The sequence below is a fragment of the Nerophis lumbriciformis genome, linkage group LG16, assembly GCF_033978685.3.
Source record: "Nerophis lumbriciformis linkage group LG16, RoL_Nlum_v2.1, whole genome shotgun sequence".
In the NCBI taxonomy this organism is placed as follows: domain Eukaryota; kingdom Metazoa; phylum Chordata; class Actinopteri; order Syngnathiformes; family Syngnathidae; genus Nerophis; species Nerophis lumbriciformis.
Genome location: NC_084563.2, coordinates 31,540,397 through 31,559,598, shown reverse-complemented (window position 1 = coordinate 31,559,598; position 19,202 = coordinate 31,540,397). Strand labels below are relative to the sequence as shown.

Genomic DNA, 19,202 nt, shown 5'->3' with positions numbered 1-19,202 from the left:
CATCTCCACAAAGTCGTCCAGGCCCACCAACTGATCGGCTGAAAGAAAGATACGACGTCCAATAAGTGAGTGCGCGCCGCACTCGTGCTCCTTCACTGCTTACTCACTGTCGTCGCTGACCAAGTTCTGCAGGACTCTCTGAGTCTCGCCCTGGGTCTGATCTGCAAGGCACCAAAGAACTGACTTGCACATGACAGAAAATACCACAACATGTAGTCATTTATCTTAAGAAATGCTTTTGTCCCTGTTGCTGCCATGGCAACCGCTACTTAAATTGCCAATTTTGGTTGCCCGGCCCCAACACCTGAATCACGTGGACCCTACCCTGCAGCTGGTGCACCTGTCTGACGTTCTCCAGCATCTCGCCCACGCCCACTTTGGTCTTCTTCTCCGGATTCAGCTTCCAGTACATCATCATGGCGGCTTTACGCACCGCCCTCTCGAACTTGCTCTCCGCCGACAGCGTCCGGACATCTTCCTGGTTCTCGGCGGTGATCCCTGATGGTGGAAGATTTTAGGAGCGGGGACACCACGTACGCGAGGCGACGGCACAGTAACCTGTTCTGCGGACCCAACAGCGCTGCAGGGCTCTGGCGGCGCCCTTTCTCCCCTGCCTCGCTGCTTTGATCAGCCAGTGGACGGCCAGACGGTTATTTAGCTCCGCCTCCTTCTCTTCAGCCAGAATCAAGTAGTGCTGGCCCAGCTGACGGACAGAGAAGACGTAAAGGAGATTAACCTAAATACCCACGTCATGTCTACAGTGGTGATAAATCATAGTGACCCCATTACAAGACCCTGACAGGATGATCTTACATCTCAATCAATCAATATCCTTTATTTAAGCAGGTAAAAAGTCATGGAGATTAAAAGAGTGACCTGGCCAAGGTACAGAAGTACATATAAAAGCAACAGAAAGAGCAGCGGTCGCACGCCACAATTAAAAATAAATGACGTTCAACAGAAGAGTAGAATGGGTGAGCTACAATCGAATGAGTACACTGCAAAAAGTGAAATCTAAGTAAGATGAAATATCTCAAATAAGGGTGATATTTGCTTATTTTCTGTCTGATAAGATCATTCTTCTCACTAAGCAGATTTAATGTTAGAGTGTTTTACTTGTTTTAAGGGTTTTGCTCCTAAATGATCTCAGTAAGATATTACAGCTTGTTGCTGATATTTGATGACCTATATTGAGTAAAACATGCTTGAAACTAGAATATCAAGTGTTGCAAAGCTGTGTCATCAACACTCACAAGTATAAAACTACTTTTTTAAAGTAATCATTTCTTATTTCAAGCATGAAATAAAAAAATCATGACTTTGACACAATTGTGTCTCATAATTAAAACAGATGACAGCCAAATGGACTTTGCGGTTTTATTTTCAATGAAACAATAGAAAATAGGTACTCATATAGTAGTACAGTTGACACAGTACAGGAAACTGACAGTTAATATTTAAACATTTAACATGTGACATTTATAACTATTTTGAACAGAAATAGTTCATGCACATTCAGATAAATTATTCAAAATTACAATAAAAAAATGTTGGGCTGGGGGCCGGGCTGTATATGTATATATATATATATATATATATATATATATATATATATATATATATATATATATATATATATAATATACATATACATATAATATACATATATATATATAATATACATATATATATATATATATATATATATATATATTTACACACACATATATATATATATATATATATATATATATATATATATATATATATATATATATTTACACATATATATATATATATATATATATTTACACATACATACATACATATACATATATATATATATATATATATATATATATATATATATATATATATATATATATATATATATATATATATTAAGGCTGAAACGACGCGTCGACGTCATCGATTACGTAAATACGTCGACGCCGTTTTTGTGCGTCGACGCGTCGCATACTGTATTTCCTTGAATAGCCGCCAGGGCGCTAATTAATTTAAAACCTCTTCTCACTCCTGCGTGGGGTAAATTTAGGCCTGCGCTTATAAATTTGAGTGATGTAAGGATACCATCATGAAAAGCACATTTAATTAAAAAAAACGTTATTATGGTCTTACCTTTACTTATGAGTCCATGCGCAGCTGCTTCTGATCAAAAGCATCAATAACTTGTTTATAGAAGTCTTCCTTATCTTTCTTCAGTTTTAAAAGTCTCTCTGTCTCGATGGAGATATTCCTTTAATTATTACCTCCTGCTTCGATTGAGTTTTTAGAAAAGTGTTTTATTTTAGATAAGTAATCCTCCATGTTAAAAGTGCAAGCAAACGATCACTGCTCACTCTTGTGGCTTGTTGTCTTCTTCTGCAGCACCGGTCTTCTGCAGTACCGGTAGTCGCAAGAAGGATCACTAGCACCCTCTACCACCAGGAGGCGGGAGTCATTTAATGACTCATATTTGACACACGCAGCTACGGTATATTAATAAAACATAGCTGCTTACTGTTCTTTTTAGCATATTCAATAGCTTGGACCTTAAATCCTACTGAATAGCTCTTAATCTTCTTCCCTTTATGCCATTTCAAATGATTGAAATCAGCCTCCTCCATTTTGAAAATGATGACAGGTGAAGTGTCACTCATGACGTGACGAGTTTGACCCGGCGAAAATTCCAGACATGCGCTAATAAAATTAATATTTTGCGAAACGAGTTAATCCTGAGCTGGCGGTAAAGCCAAGCATGCGCTAATTATTTTGCGAAACGAGTTTGACCCGGCAGTAATTCGAGGCATGCGAATACTATATACCCGGCGCCAATTCAAGGAAATACGCACTTTTTTGTATTGGATGTTTATCTTTATTTTTGCACATTTTAAAGCAAAATAAGCAATACTTTTACTTTTGAAATGCTTATGCTATTGCAGAATATTAACATTTGCACTGTATGTTTATTTTATATTTGCACATTAAAAAATAAATAAGATACTTTTAATTTTGTTAAATGTTAAAAGGTTTAAATGTTTACATTGTTACAGAATATTTTGTCATGTTGTTGTCAATGTTGACTGAGTGGCCATACTTTTTTTTTTTTGTAAATAAAAGCCATGCCTTTTGATAAAACTGGCCTACATTTATTTTTTCATCTTCATTTTAAATAAAAAAATAATCAGTAAAAGGAAAAATAATCTGTCGATTAATCGAAAAAATAATCTATAGATTAACCGATTAATCGAAAAAAATAATCTATAGATTAATCGATAGAAAAATAATTGTTAGCTGCAGCCTTAATATGTATATATATATATATATATATATATATATATATATATACTAGCATTTACTTAATTAAAAAGGTCTGTTTTTTCTTTTCTACCAAGAAAAGTGCACTTGTTGTTAGTGAGAATATACTTATTTTAAGGTATTTTGGTTAGCTAATTTGACTTGTTTTGAAAAGTCTTGACAAGCCAAATGTTCTTGTTCTATTGGCAGATTATTTTGCTTAGTTCAAGTAAAATACCCCTCATTTTTGTATTTTTGTTTCTTGTTTTTGAACACTGACTTTTTGCAGTGTAGGGGTACTCAAAACAAATCGATTTACTTCCGAATGTACTTTTTTTTTAAAATTCCGAATCTAAATTAATTCATGATTTTCGAAAATGTATTTATTTTTGCTATATTTTTTTTACGAATACATTACTATTATTGATATTATCACTGCTGTTGTGTCCTTGGGCAAGACACTTTACCCACTTGCTCCCAGTGCCACCCACACTGCTTTAAATGTAACTTAGATATTGGGTTTCACTATGTAAAAGCGCTTTGAGTCACTAGAGAAAAGCGCTATATAAATATAATTCACTTCACTACTAGTGGCTTTTATTGATTTTCTGGTTTTCCTTTTTTCAGTATTTCCACGTCTTCCCAATTGCCTTGTACTAGAGATGTCCGATAATGGCTTTTTTGCCGATATCCGATATTCCGATATTGTCCAACTCTTAATTACCGAGTCCGATATCAACCGATACCGATATATACAGTCGTGGAATTAACACATTAGTATGCCTAATTTTGTTGTGATGCCCCGCTGGATGCATTAAACAATGTAACAAGGTTTTCCAAAATAAATCAACTCAAGTTATGGGAAAAAAAATGCCAACATGGCACTGCCATATTCATTATTGAAGTCACAAAATGCATTATTTTTTTTAACATGCCTCAAAACAGCAGCTTGGAATTTGGGACATGCTCTCCCTGAGAGAGCATGAGGAGGTTGAGGTGGGCGGGGTTGGGGGTAGCAGGGGGTGTATATTGTAGCGTCCCGGAAGAGTTAGTGCTGCAAGGGCTTCTGGGTATTTGTTCTGTTGTGTTTATGTTGTGTTACGGTGCGGATGTTCTCCCGAAATGTGTTTGTCATTCTTGTTTGGTGTGGGTTCACATTGTGGCGCATATTTGTAACAGTGTTAAAGTTGTTTATATGGCCACCCTCAGTGTGACCTGTATGGCTGTTGACCAATTATGCCTTGCTTTCACTTGTGTGTGTGAAAAGCCGCAGATATTATGTGATTGGGCACGCAAAGGCAGTGCCTTTAAGGTTTATTGGCGCTCTGTACGTCCGTGTACACAGCCGCGTTTTAATAAGTCATACATTTTACTTTTTGAAACCGATACCGATCATTTCCGATATTACATTTTAAAGCATTTATTGGCCGATAATATCGGACATGCCTAATTATCACTCTTCAAACTTGACAAATGCCCAGGTGACCCTCGTGCTTGGGGCAAGGATCCATGAATCGTATGTACTGCATGTGCCCGCTCACATGCAGTCTGGCCCTCCTGTCTTCTCCCACTACACGTCTCTTTGGGGGTAATGGAGGCCCCGGCAGGATATCGGGTGACTGCTAATATTAACCGACAGTTCATAACCATCTCCTTGTACCGTTAAATGCATTTAGCAAGGACGCGGTTGACCCGTGCTGAAAATCTAAATTATTAACAACGTGTGCTATAGGTGTTGTGTTGTTATGTGCCACGGACAAAAGAGCCGTGGGGCCGCTCTGCACCGGCGGGTCAGGACTTACCCCCGTCGGTCCCCACACCATTTGTCACTTCTGATGAAAGCCAGTTCAAAAACATGCCGTTTGAATGCATGGCAGCTCCCTTGTGGAGCACGCTGGGAGCGTCACGTTGCAAAGGAGATAAAAATAGACCACCATGCAACGCCAAAGAACTGGTCTGCAACTCACTCTGGTCTGAGCTCTGGCATCACCCGCTTTGGCCTTCTCCTCCATCTGCTCCTTAGATAAGTCTTCCTCGGGTTCTTCATCTGGAGGAGAAGACAGGAGGATCTCGCACTACAGTACAGCAGCTTAGAGGGGAGCTGCACTTGTTTTTTGTTTTGCCTATCAGTCAATATCCTTATGTAAGACAACAACATATGCATTCTAACACATAAATAATTGTTAGCAAAAGTCAGCTAAAAACAAAGATAATGGAAGTCGCTCTATTCCGCCTATATAATACATATATTTGTATGTATTTTTATCTATTTATTTATGTTCTTATGTGTTATTATGAATTTGCACTAAATTAGTTTTGCTTACAATTTTGTTGCACAATGTACAATGACAATAAAGATATATTGTAATAAAAAAGAAAAACAAGATGAAAAATGTTAATTGCTCAAAAAAAATAATGAATTTTAATAAATCCCAGAGCCCAAAAAAAGTCTGCGGGCTATAGAGCGTTTTCTATTCGGGCTCCAGTACTATGGAATGCCCTCCCGGTAACAATTAGAGATGCTACCTCAGTAGAAGCATTTAAGTCCCATCTTAAAACTCATTTGTATACTCTAGCCTTTAAATAGCCCCCCTGTTAGACCAGTTGATCTGCCGTTTCTTTTCTTTTCTCCTCTGCTCCCCTTTTCCTTGAGGGGGGGGGCACAGGTCCGGTGGCCATGGATGAAGTGCTGGCTGTCCAGAGTCGGGACCCGGGGTGGACCGCTCGCCTGTGCATCGGCTGGGAACATCTCTGCGCTGCTGACCCGTCTCCGCTCGGGATGGTGTCCTGCTGGCCCCACTATGGACTGGACTCTTACTATTATGTTGGATCCACTATGGACTGGACTCTCACAATATTATGTCAGACCCACTCGACATCCATTGCTTTCGGTCTCCCCTAGAGGGGGGGGGGGGTTACCCACATATGCGGTCCTCTCCAAGGTTTCTCATAGTCATTCACATCGACGTCCCACTGGGGTGAGTTTTTCCTTGCCCGTATGTGGGCTTTGTACCGAGGATGTCGTTGTGGCTTGTGCAGCCCTTTGAGACACTTGTGATTTAGGGCTATATAAATAAAGATTGATTGATTGATTGATTGAAATATTGCTGTGAATTATTGACCTATTTAAGGCTCCAATTACTTGATGTCAAATATTCCACTTTGGGGAAAATATTGCATTTTTACAAAAATTAAACATCAAATAATGATAATAATAAAAATAAGTTGATCTAGAGATTTAGAATAATTTTTTATGACTTATTTTTAACATTTTCATGATTTTTTTTTTGAAAATGAAAAATATTAAAACCATGCTTTGATTTTTCAGAGTGCGGCCCTCAGTGGGAAAAAGTTTGGACACCCCTGTCTTAAACGTTCTTAATTTGATTTAAACAACCTTATTATTGTTCGTCCCGCCTATTAAAAACGTGTGGTGGTCAAGCTAGCTCTGTTCTCAAAGGGTACCGGGCGCCATTTAGCCTTTCTCGAAGAAAACATGCGTTGTTTTCGGTTGTCTGAACTGTTCAAATCGTGGAAAAGATCAACGTTTCTTCAGAGTTCCTCGAGAGGAAATCAAAAAGAGTGAGAGAGTGCAAGATTTCAGCTAAAACGGAGATAATGGAAGTCGCTCTATTCCACTTATCAAGCTCTTTAAAAAACATCCAAAAACCTTCATCATCATTTTATATACACGCTGTAAGTATACGTTTATGTAGTATCTAGTAACATTCATAAAAACATGTCATATTTACATATTTTGATTTCACAAACGCATGACAACGTTCACTTTGCCCTTCAACAACAAGACTACTAATCATGGCAGATTTCATGAGAGACAACTTTGGGACAAATTATGATCCAGAAACTTCTAATTTTTGAGCCTGAATATAAGGAGGACGATCTACAAGTTTTAGAAGCTGTGTGCTAAACAGATGCCGCTTTGGTCGAACACCAAACATCATGTAGCAGTATTGCTAAGTGCTAAACAAGATATACAAACATAATAAAACAATCACTTATTGTACAATGTCTGCTCTCACTGGGATAAAGACTGATGGGATGTTTGTATCTTCCCCTTTACATCAACAATTCCTCATAAGCCTCACAAAGGGTAAAAACATTCTCCTATACAGGTAGGTGAGAGGCATTATTTATAATTTAGAACAGGGGTGTCCAAACTACGGCGCACCAGTGTCTTTAAATTTGGCCTGCAAGATGTCATTAGTTCAATTGAGCAGTAATTTAAAAAATCCCAACCTATGATTGCTAAAGATTTGGTGACTTCTTATAGACATTGAGTAAATCAAACCAATGGCCCTAAATTTACATAATAACCGTAACACAGCATTTACTTATATGACACTATCCGCACAACCTTCCCTAGTCATGGTGCAACATTTTTTTTTCTATTACGAATATGCAACTAACATAAGGTCAACACATGGTCACACATAACACAACCTGCTCACTGAAATTTGTTTTTTTAATTTCACCCATTTAAATCCGTGAGAGTGCATGATGGGAAAAACACTCTCCACACTTATCCATGTTTGCCGCATTTTAGCACCTTGATATTTCTGACTGATTACAATACTTTAAGGAGGTCGTCACATAAGTTATTAAGGCGGTAGTCAAACTTTCACATACTCTTAAAATCAAATTATATTAATATAATACATACACACACATACACATATAGTTACTTTATAGGGGCTTTCGGCCCCCTGCCAAATTTTTTTCAGCCCAATGCGGCCGCCCAAGTCAAAAAGTTTGGACACCCTTGATCTAGAATTAACTTTCACCAACTCTGAGGCGATGCAGCAGCTCAATATGTCAATATAATAGCACCAAAATGACTCCTGAGCGCGGCCACCGCTGCTGCTCGCTGCTCTCCTCACCTCCCAGGGGGTGGAACAAGGGGATGGGTCAAACGCAGAGGGTAATTTCACCACACTTAGTGTGTGCGTGACTATCAGTGGTACTTTAACTTGAACTTATAAGCTAGTTAGCCCTCTGTAAAAAAAAAAAAAATAGTTTGTCTGCGTTAGCACTCATAACAACAAATGGAGTAATAATAAATGGAGTATTAATGGCGGTTTTTGGATGTTTTTTATAGGACTTTACGGGTGAAATAGTGTACTCTTATTAGCCACCTTCTACTTGCCGTATTTTATGAGTTAGAATGTGTGGAGGGGGGCGTGGTCTGCGGGCCTGCCGCGGAGCGGGGTGTGAAAGGACCGGCCTCGAAGCCAGCGGAAAATGAGTGGATTGCCCAGCTGGGGCTGGTTATCTAATCACCTGTCACCTTTATTAGCAGCAGCCGGGCGGAGACACGTGGTTGGAGTCGGAGTCAGAGAAAGACACACGCACAGAGACAGAACGAGGAAGAGCAAAGACACGCCGGACTGGAAAGTCCAAAATATATTGCTGGAAAGCAATCCATACTTGGGTGCAGGACAATAAAAACGTGCTCAAACCCTGTACACCGGGCTCAAAGACAGATCTATCGGAATCAGGAGAACCCTCCACAAGAAAAATATGTGTTCTTGTCTTACATATTGTGAATGATAGGCAAAATTCTCCCCAAAAAGTGCAGTTTTCCTTTACTAAGTAAGTCGGGTATTACGGAGAAGTCTTCAGCCTCCATCTTACCTTCTTCCTCAGAATCTTCTTCCTCTTCTGCTTTTCTAAGCCTCTCCTGTATGATCACACGCTGGGCGACGAAAGCAAAGGTTCTTTTCTTGGGGGCGGCGGCGGAGGAGGCGGGGGTGTCACGGTCCGCGCCGCTGGAAGAAGCGGGGTCCGGAGACGGCGCCGCCGAGGTCACAGTCGGAGGGTCCGCCTCCGAAGAGGGAGCCGACTCCATGGTTCTCGGGAGGAAGGGACCGATGTGGGGTCGAAGTCACTGGAGGCAGGGGGAGGACTTGGAGGGCGGCCATCCAAGGCAGGGCGAGACCCCTGGGGGAGGAAGTCAACCTGCCAACGGAGGAAGGGCTCCTCTGGAATGTCCTGAGATGATAGCGACAGAAATGTAAGACTATCTGGCGCAAGGGAGGACAGCTGGAGGCCCGTGTTACGTTCTACAGAAGAGTCAGGGACTAGAATGGATGAGCTACGATCTAATGAGTAGGATACTCCAAAAAATCGGTTCACATTATTTTACATTTTTATTTATTCCGATTCTAAATTCATTCATGATTTTCGAAAATGTATTAATTTTTTTGCGATTTTTTTTTTTTACCTGTACATTAAACAACTGTTGTTGATATTGTCATTATTATTAATACTTTTGCTTTTATTATTTTTCTGTTTTTTTGCATAATATTGCGAAACAAAACGCCAGTTAATATGTGTGCTAAAAGGTGCCATTTTGGGGTCCTTATACACACACCATAATAATACTGTAGGTTGAAGCACAGTACGTCTGACTATGGTAGTCGTAATGCTCCGACAATCCATCAAGCGGTGCTTCCTAGCTTAGCAAAATTGTACTAAAATATTTTGACGGATTTTTGAGTGCCGTGTATAATGTTCTATAATCTCAATGGAACATTTAAAGTGTTGGTGTTTTTTACTGCGGTCATATTGCAGTCTACACGTATCTCTCATGCGTGACTGCCATCATATTGTAGTCTACGCGTATCTCTCATGCGTGACTGCCATCATATTGTAGTCTACGCGTGTCTCTCATGTGTGACTGCCATCATATTGCAGTCTACACGTATCTCTTATGTGTGACTGCCATCATATTGTAGTCTACACGTATCTCTTATGTGTGACTGCCATCATATTGTCGTCTACACGTATCTCTTATGTGTGACTGCCATCATATTGTAGTCTACACGTATCTCTTATGTGTGACTGCCATCATATTGCAGTCTACACATATCTCTTATGTGTGACTGCCATCATATTGTAGTCTACGCGTATCTCTCATGTGTGACTGCCACCATATTGTAGTCTACGCGTATCTCTCATGTGTGACTGCCATCATATTGCAGTCTACATGTATCTCTTATGTGTGACTGCCATCATATTGTAGTCTACACGTATCTCTTCTGTGTGACTGCCGTCATATTATAGCCTACACGTATCTCTTATGTGTGACTGCCATCATATTGTAGTCTACGCGTATCTCTCATTTGTGACTGCCATCATATTGTAGTCTACGTGTATCTCTCATGTGTGACTGCCATCATATTGTAGTCTACACGTATCTCTTATGTGTGACTGCCATCATATTGTAGTCTACGCGTATCTCTTATGTGTGACTGCCATCATATTATAGTCTACACGTATCTCTCATGTGTGACTGCCATCATATTGTAGTCTATGCGTATCTCTTGTGTGACTGCCATCATATTGTAGTCTACGCGTATCTCTTATGTGTGACTGCCTTCATATTGTAGTCTACACGTATCTCTTATGTGTGACTGCCATCATTTTGTAGTCTACGCGTATATCTTATGTGTGACTGCAATCATATTGTAGTCTACGCGTATCTCTCATGTGTGACTGCCATCATATTGTAGTCTACACGTATCTCTTATGTGTGACTGTTATCATATTGTAGTATACACGTATCTCTTATGTGTGACTGCCATCATATTGTAGTCTACACGTATCTCTCATGTGTGACTGCCATCGTATTGCAGTCTACACGTATCTCTTATGTGTGACTGCCATTATATTGTAGTCTACGCGTATCTCTTATGTGTGACTGCCATCATATTGTAGTCTACGCGTGTCTCTCATGTGTGACTGCCATCATATTGCAGTCTACACGTATCTCTTATGTGTGACTGCCATCATATTGTAGTCTACACGTATCTCTTATGTGTGACTGCCATCATATTGTAGTCTACACGTATCTCTCATGTGTGACTGCCATCATATTGTAGTCTACACGTATCTCTTATGTGTGACTGCCATCATATTGTAGTCTACGTGTATCTCTTATGTGTGACTGCCATCATATTGTAGTCTACGCGTATCTCTCATGTGTGACTGCCATCATATTGTAGTCTACGTGTATCTCTCATGTGTGACTGCCATCATATTGCAGTCTACACGTATCTCTTATGTGTGACTGCCATCATATTGCAGTCTACACGTATCTCTTATGTGTGACTGCCATCATATTGCACTCTACACGTATCTCTTATGTGTGACTGCCATCATATTGTCGTCTACACGTATCTCTTATGTGTGACTGCCATCATATTGTAGTCTACGTGTATCTCTTATGTGTGACTGCCATCATATTGTAGTCTACGCGTATCTCTTATGTGTGACTGCCATCATATTGTAGTCTACGCGTATTTCTCATGTGTGACAGCCATCATATTGTAGTCTACACATATCTCTTATGTGTGACTGCCATCATATTGTAGTCTACGCGTATCTCTCATGTGTGACTGCCATCATATTGTAGTCTGCGCGTATCTCTCATGCGTGACTGCCATCATATTGTAGTCTACGTGTGTCTCTCATGTGTGACTGCCATCATATTGCAGTATACACGTATCTCTTATGTGTGACTGCCATCATATTGTAGTCTACGCGTATCTCTCATGTGTGACTGCCATCATATTGTAGTCTACACATATCTTTTATGTGTGACTGCCATCATATTGTAGTTTGCACGTATCTCTTATGTGTGACTGCCATCATATTGTAGTCTACACGTATCTCTTATGTGTGACTGCAATCATATTGTAGTCTACGTGTATCTCTTATGTGTGACTGCCATCATAGTCGTCTACACGTATCTCTCATGTGTGACTGCCTTCATATTGTAGCCTACACGTATCTCTTATGTGAGACTGCCATCATATTGTAGTCTACGCGTATCTCTTATGTGTGACTGCCATCATATTATAGTCTACGCGTATCTCTCATGTGTGACTGCCATCATATTGTAGTCTACGCGTATCTCTTATGTGTGACTGCCATCATATTGTAGTCTACGCGTATCTCTCATGTGTGACTGCCATCATATTGTAGTCTACACGTATCTCTTATGTGTGACTGCCATCATATTGCAGTCTACACGTATCTCTTATGTGTGACTGCCATCATATTGTAGTCTACGCGTATCTCTCATGTGTGACTGCCATCATACTGTAGTCTACAAGTATCTCTTATGTGTGACTGCCATCATATTGTAGTCTACGCGTACCTCTTATGTGTGACTGCCATCATATTGTAGTCTACACGTATCTCTTATGTGTGACTGCCACCATATTGTAGTCTACGCGTATCTCTCATGTGTGACTGCCATCATATTGTAGTCTACACGTATCTCTTATGTGTGACTGCCATCATATTGTAGTCTACATGTATCTCTCATGTGTGACTGCCATCATATTGCAGTCTACACGTATCTCTTATGTGTGACTGCCATCATATTGTAGACTATGCGTATCTTTCATGAGTGACTGCCATCATATTGCAGTCTACACGTATCTCTTATGTGTGACTGCCATCATATTGTAGTCTACGCGTATCTCTTATGTGTGACTGTTATCATATTGTAGTATACACGTATCTCTTATGTGTGACTGCCATCATATTGTAGTCTACACGTATCTCTCATGTGTGACTGCCATCATATTGCAGTCTACGCGTATCTCTTATGTGTGACTGCCATCATATTGTAGTCTACACGTATCTCTCATGTGTGACTGCCATCATATTGTAGTCTACGCGTATCTCTTATGTGTGACTGCCATCTACTGGTCACACTTATCATTACACCATGTGCCAAATAAAATTGCTTCGAGGTCGGTAAGCACAGCCAGAATTGTTCCATACATTAGGCGCACCGGGTTATAAGGCACACTGTCGAGTTTTGAGAAAATGAAAGGATTTTAAATGCGCCTTATAGTCCGAAAATTACGGTAAGTACTTTATTGATGCATATTATTTCCAGGCATTCTCATATATGTGGGTGTACCTAATAAAGTGGCTAGTACAAAGTGACTGAAGCAACGTGGCAGCAGGTTATTTAAAGAAAGCAAGCAGGCTGTGTGTGTATATATATATATATATATATATATATATATATATATATATATATATATATATATATATATATATATATTCGTCCCGAAGACAAACTTTGCCCGACTTGCTGACACCGGCGCAAGTAACAAAACCACGTTTCGAACCTCCAGCGGGCAAACGAGCGCCGAGAGGGACGACAAGCGGGCAAAGGCGAACCTTACCCGGGTAGAAAAGGCGCATGTGTCTCCTGGTGTGTGGCGGAAAGTTGTGAGAGGGAAGACGGCGACGGTCAAGTTCTCACTCGCAGAGACTAGCTTCGGTCTTTAAGCCCCGCCCTCGTCACACAGACTCGTCGCTGATTGGCTCCGCGCGGGACGCCAATCAGGATTTTGGGTTAATCTGATTGGCTGGCTTGCTCTGGGCGTCAACACGCCACAGCAAACGAAAAGGAAAAATCAACACATGACGTAAATAAGTCAGATTTAGCTTAGAGTGTATTTATTTTCATTAAAAAAAAAAAGGATTTACCAGTATTTTCATTTAAAAATTGAGTTTGGTTTCTGTTTGTGAATAAGTTGACATTAAGGTGTCCATATTGTAGTAATTCCTGTGAGACTACTGCACTTTGTCCCCCCCCACAACCCGTCTTTTAGAACCAGAACTTTTTTTATGCATTCTAAATCATAAATAAACGCTAGCAAAAGTCAGCTAACAATGGGCTGATGGTTCTTTTCTATAAAGCGCTCTATAAAACAGTAAAAAAAAACATAATACAAGTATATAAGTATAAAAACTGCTCAGTGGCCTTGTGGTTAGAGTGTCCGCCCTGAGATGGGGTAGGTCGTGAGTTCAAACCCCGGCTGAGTCGTACCAAAGACTATAAAAATGGGAGCCATTACCCAGGGGCGCCGAAAAGGGGGGGTAAAGGAGACGGATTCTAGGGGCCCATGATGGAGGGGGGCCCAGAGAGGCCCCTAATGATGATGAAATTATAATACAGAAAAAATAATGACACTGTGTTGGGGGCCCTATAAAGATTCTTTTCATGGGGCCCAAAATCCCTAGCGGCGCCCCTGCATTACTTCCCTGCTTGGCACTAAGCAACAAGGGTTGGAATTGGGGGTTAAATCACCAAATGATTCCCGAGCGCGGCCACCGCTGCTGCTCACTGCTCCCCTGTGTGACAATCATTGGCACTTTAACTTTATACAGTAACATTCATAATAACATGTAACATTTAAATATTTTGCTCATTTTAAGTATACAGCGGCGTATTAATTTCACAGACGCATTACAAAATTAGTTTGTTTGACAACCACAAGACTACTAATCATGGCAGACTTCAAGAGAGACAACAAAGACTACTTTGGGACAAATGATGATCCAGAAACTTCTATTTTTGAGCCTGAATATAAGGAGGATGATCTCCAAATTTTAGAAGATGCAGCTTTAGTCAAACACTAAGCCTCATGTAGCAGTATTGCTAAGTGCTAATGAAGATATACAAACATAATAAATAAATCACTTACTGTACAATGTCTGCTCTCACTGGGATTAAGGCTGATGGGATGTTTATATCTTCCCCTTTACATGAAGAATCAAGACAAACACCTAGCACGGAACGTTAGCATGCTAACTTTATCATGCTAATATCAGAGACGTTAGCATACTTACAAGATGGCGCCTAGTATCCAAATACTTATTCAACAGCATTTTTTTCATCTCATATTTTTGACTTTGTATCTCATTAGTTTGAAAATGTATCATAATTTTGACATTTTATCTCATAATCATGATCTTATGTGTCATGATTTTGACTTTTTATCATGTAATTTTGTCATTTTATCAAATATTCATGACATATATGTAATTATTTTGACTTTCTATGTCATAGTTTTGACTTTTTATTTCATTAGTTTAAAAATGTTTCATCATTTTGACATTTTATCTCATAATCCTGATCTTATATGTCATGATTTTGACTTTTTATTTTGTATTTTTGACATTTTATCAAACGTTCATGACTTACATGTTATTATTTAGACTTTCTATCTCATATTTTCGACTTCTTATCTCATTAGTTTGAAGATTTCTCATAATTTTGACATTTAATTTCATAATCATGATCTTATATGTCATGATTTTGACTTTTTATTTTGCAATTTTGACATTTTATCAAATATTCATGACATATATGTAATTATTTTGACTTTCTATGTCACAGTTTTGACTTTTTAACTCATTAGTTTGAAAAATTCTCATCATTTTGACATTTTATCTCATAATCATGATCTTATATGTCATGATTTTGACTTTTTATCATGTCATTTTGTCATTTTATCAAATATTCATGACTTACATGTAATTATTTGGACTTTCTATCTCATATTTTCGACTTTTCATCTCATCAGTTTGAAAATGTCTCATAATTTTGACATTTCATTTCATAATCACGATCTTATATGTCATGATTTTGACTTTTTATTTTGTCATTTTGTCATTTTATCAAATATTCATGACATATATGTAATTATTTTGACTTCCTATGTCATAGTTTTGACTTTTTGACTCATTAGTTTGAAAAATTCTCATCATTTTGACATTTTATCTCATAATCATGATCTTATATGTCATGATTTTGACTTTTTATCATGTCATTTTGTCATTTTATCAAATATTCATGATATATATGTAATTATTTTGACTTTCTGTCATAGTTTTGACTTTTTAGTTTGAAAATTTCTCATCATTTTGACATTTTATCTCATAATCATGATCTTATATGCAGTGTTGGGTTAGTTACTGAAAACCAGTAACTAGTTACAGTTACTAGTTACTTTACTTCAAAAGTAACTCAGTTACTAACTCAGTTACTTACACCAAAAAGTAATGCGTTACTGTGAAAAGTAACTATTTAGTTACTTCTTTTTTTCTTCTTTTTTTTTTAAAGCTCCCATTAATGCCCTTTTTGCCTTCATTTCAGTACTGTTATTGCACTGGAGAATAATACAATCTGTTGATCAACTTGACATGCATTTTTATTTTCCTTTTAACATAATTAATGAAAAACAGTGCAACATAAAAAGGCATTCCTCCTTTCTTTAAACTTGGACCAATGACCATTAATAAAAAACAAGTTTAAGTGCAACATAAGAAGAAACATCATCTTCCTTGAAACATAGGTAGTGAAATAAAGCCTGACATCTGGAGTGATGCTGCTGTCTTCCACACTTGGAGCCATGGATTGTAGAATCCTTGTTTTCAGTGGCAGGATCATTGACACAGATGGTGAAGTTTCAGTGCTCAGTAGAGATGGAACACTTTTGAGGGGTTTAAGCACCTAGAGGACCTCATCTGCCACTCTCACATCATCATCAGACAGGGTGACATTTGTCTTCAGGGTGTTGTGGGTCAATGCAGAGTATATAGCTGCCTGCTGCTTCAACATATCATAAGTGGAGTTCCACCTCGTTGGGACATCATGTATGAGCAGGCAGCTTTAGCATTTCTTGCTTTGTCTTAAGCACATGAGCAGCTGTTGTGCTTGGGTGGAAGTAAGAAACCTTCCTGATCCTTCCAAAGAGGCGCTCCATCCTATTGACTGAGATTCCCTTCTGTGATGCCAAATTCACTACATGTGCAAAGCACCTATCTGTGGTCCCAGTCCTGCCTCATTCTCTGTAATTATTTGATTTTTGGCATTATCACGTGTGACTGGGATATCTTTATCTTCCATTCCTCCACTGCTTGTGTCAGTACCTGCGCAAGGTGACTCTCGTAGAGGGGGCGTGTCTTAATTCTCATCTCCCAGTCTGCTGTGATGAAGTGAGCGCTTATAGTTCCGCTGGACGTCCACCCGTCTGTCATGAGCACAACAGATGATGCTCGGGATAGTTCATCCACAACTTTTTTCTTCTCCTGCTCATAAAGATCTGGCACAATCTTATTGCTGAAGTGGGTGCGCGACGGGATGTCGTAACGTGGTTCAAGCACGTTCAGCATGTGTTTAAAACCCTCGTTTTGCACAACCGAATCTGCATTTATAAACACACCGATTCAATGGCGCTGGGCGTTCAAGCTCCTCCGTTATTGCGCTCGCCATGACCACGCTGTGTGTGGACTGAACGTGCCAACAACTTTTTTTTTTTGTTTCATATATCAAACCGCGGATCAAACCTCCCCTCCTACTTTTTACATTTTATCAAATATTTATGACTTACATGTAATTTTTTTGACTTTCTATCTCATATTTTCGACTTTTTATCTCATTAGTTTAAAAATGTTTCATCATTTTGACATTTCATCTCATAATCCTGATCTTATATGTCATGATTTTGACTTTTTATTATTTTTTTTGACATTTGATCAAATATTCATAACTTACATGTAATTATTTAGACTTTCTATCTCATATTTTCGACTTTTTATCTCATTAGTTTGAAGATGTCTCATAATTTTGACATTTAATTTCATAATCATGATCTTATATGTCATGATTTTGACTTTTTATTTTGTAATTTTGTCATTTTATCAAATATTCATGACATATATGTAATTATTTTGACTTTCTATGTCATAGTTTTGACTTTTTAACTCATTAGTTTGAAAAATTCTCATCATGTTGACATTTTATCTCATAAACCTGATCTTATATGTCATGATTTTGACTTTTTACCTCATAATTTTGACTTCTTATTTTGTATTTTTGACATTTTATCAAATATTTATGACTTACATGTAATTATTTAGACTTTCTATCTCATATTTTCGACTTTTTATCTCATTAGTTTGAAGATGTCTCATAATTTTGACATTTAATTTCATAATCATGATCTTATATGTCATGATTTTGACTTTTTATTTTGTCATTTTGTCATTTTATCAAATATTCATGACGTATATGTAATTATTTTGACTTTCTATGTCATAGTTTTGACTTTTTAACTCATTAGTTTGAAAAATTCTCATCATTTTGACATTTTATCTCATAAACCTGATCTTATATGTCATGATTTTGACTTTTTACCTCATAATTTTGACTTCTTATTTTGTATTTTTGACATTTTATCAAATATTTATGACTTACCGTATTTTCCGCACCATAAGGCGCCCTGGGTTATAAGCCGCGCCTTCAATGAACGGCATATTTCAAAACTTTGTCCACCTATAAGCCGCCCGGTGTTGTAAGCCGCATCTAACTGCGCTAAAGGAATGTCAAAAAAACAGTCAGATAGGTCAGTCAAACTTTAATAATATATTAAAAACCAGCGTTCTAACAACTCTGTTCACTCCCAAAATGTACGCAAATGTGCAATCACAAACATACGTATATCAACATGGACAGAGCTGCGTGAAAAAAGCCACCCGGCCTCTTCGCGTAAACTTAAACTTACCTTAACCACTCGCTCATCTTTTCTTCATCCATCCCTTCGAGTTAGCTTTTATGATGACGCCGGCTGGAAAGGTCTCTTTTGGCAAGGTCTTCCTTTTGAATATCACCATGGGTGGAAGTTTCTGGCCATTAGCATGGCAAGCTAGAACCACAGTGAAGGATGACTTCTCATTCCCTGTGGTGCGAATATTCACCGTACGTGCTCCCGTTGTATCCACAGTGCGGTTCACAGGAATATCAGTTGCTGTGAAATAGTAATCCGTGTGCGGATGGAGAGATTGCGTCTTTTCATGAACCGGATACCTGTCGCTTAGTAGGAGCCATTTTGTGGTCTTTACAGATGTAAACACACAAAGGAAATGAAACGTACGGTGATATCCGCGCGCTTTTTCTTCTTCTACGCGGGCGGGTGGTTGCTTACAGTAGAAGAAGAAGCGCTTCCTGTTCTACCGGGAAAAAAGATGGCGGCTGTTTACCGAAGTTGCGAGACCGAAACTTTATGAAA

At 38.6% G+C, this 19,202-nt stretch overlaps 1 protein-coding gene across 1 annotated transcript in view; it reads right to left on the bottom strand.

Annotated features, from left to right (window-relative positions):
* wfs1a (Wolfram syndrome 1a (wolframin)) overlaps positions 1–13,633 on the bottom strand; it is a 35,226-nt gene extending 21,593 nt beyond the window's left edge. The window contains exons 1-7 of the mRNA XM_061976992.2: positions 13,527–13,633; positions 8,950–9,306; positions 5,265–5,344; positions 559–703; positions 325–498; positions 108–161; positions 1–38 (exon numbers count right to left, since the gene is read on the bottom strand). The exon at positions 1–38 is cut by the window's left edge and continues 99 nt beyond it. Coding sequence (XP_061832976.1) covers positions 1–38; positions 108–161; positions 325–498; positions 559–703; positions 5,265–5,344; positions 8,950–9,163 — 705 coding nt within the window. The 5' untranslated portion in view covers positions 9,164–9,306; positions 13,527–13,633. The remainder of the gene's footprint in view (positions 39–107; positions 162–324; positions 499–558; positions 704–5,264; positions 5,345–8,949; positions 9,307–13,526) is intronic.
* Positions 13,634–19,202: the final 5,569 nt, after the last annotated feature.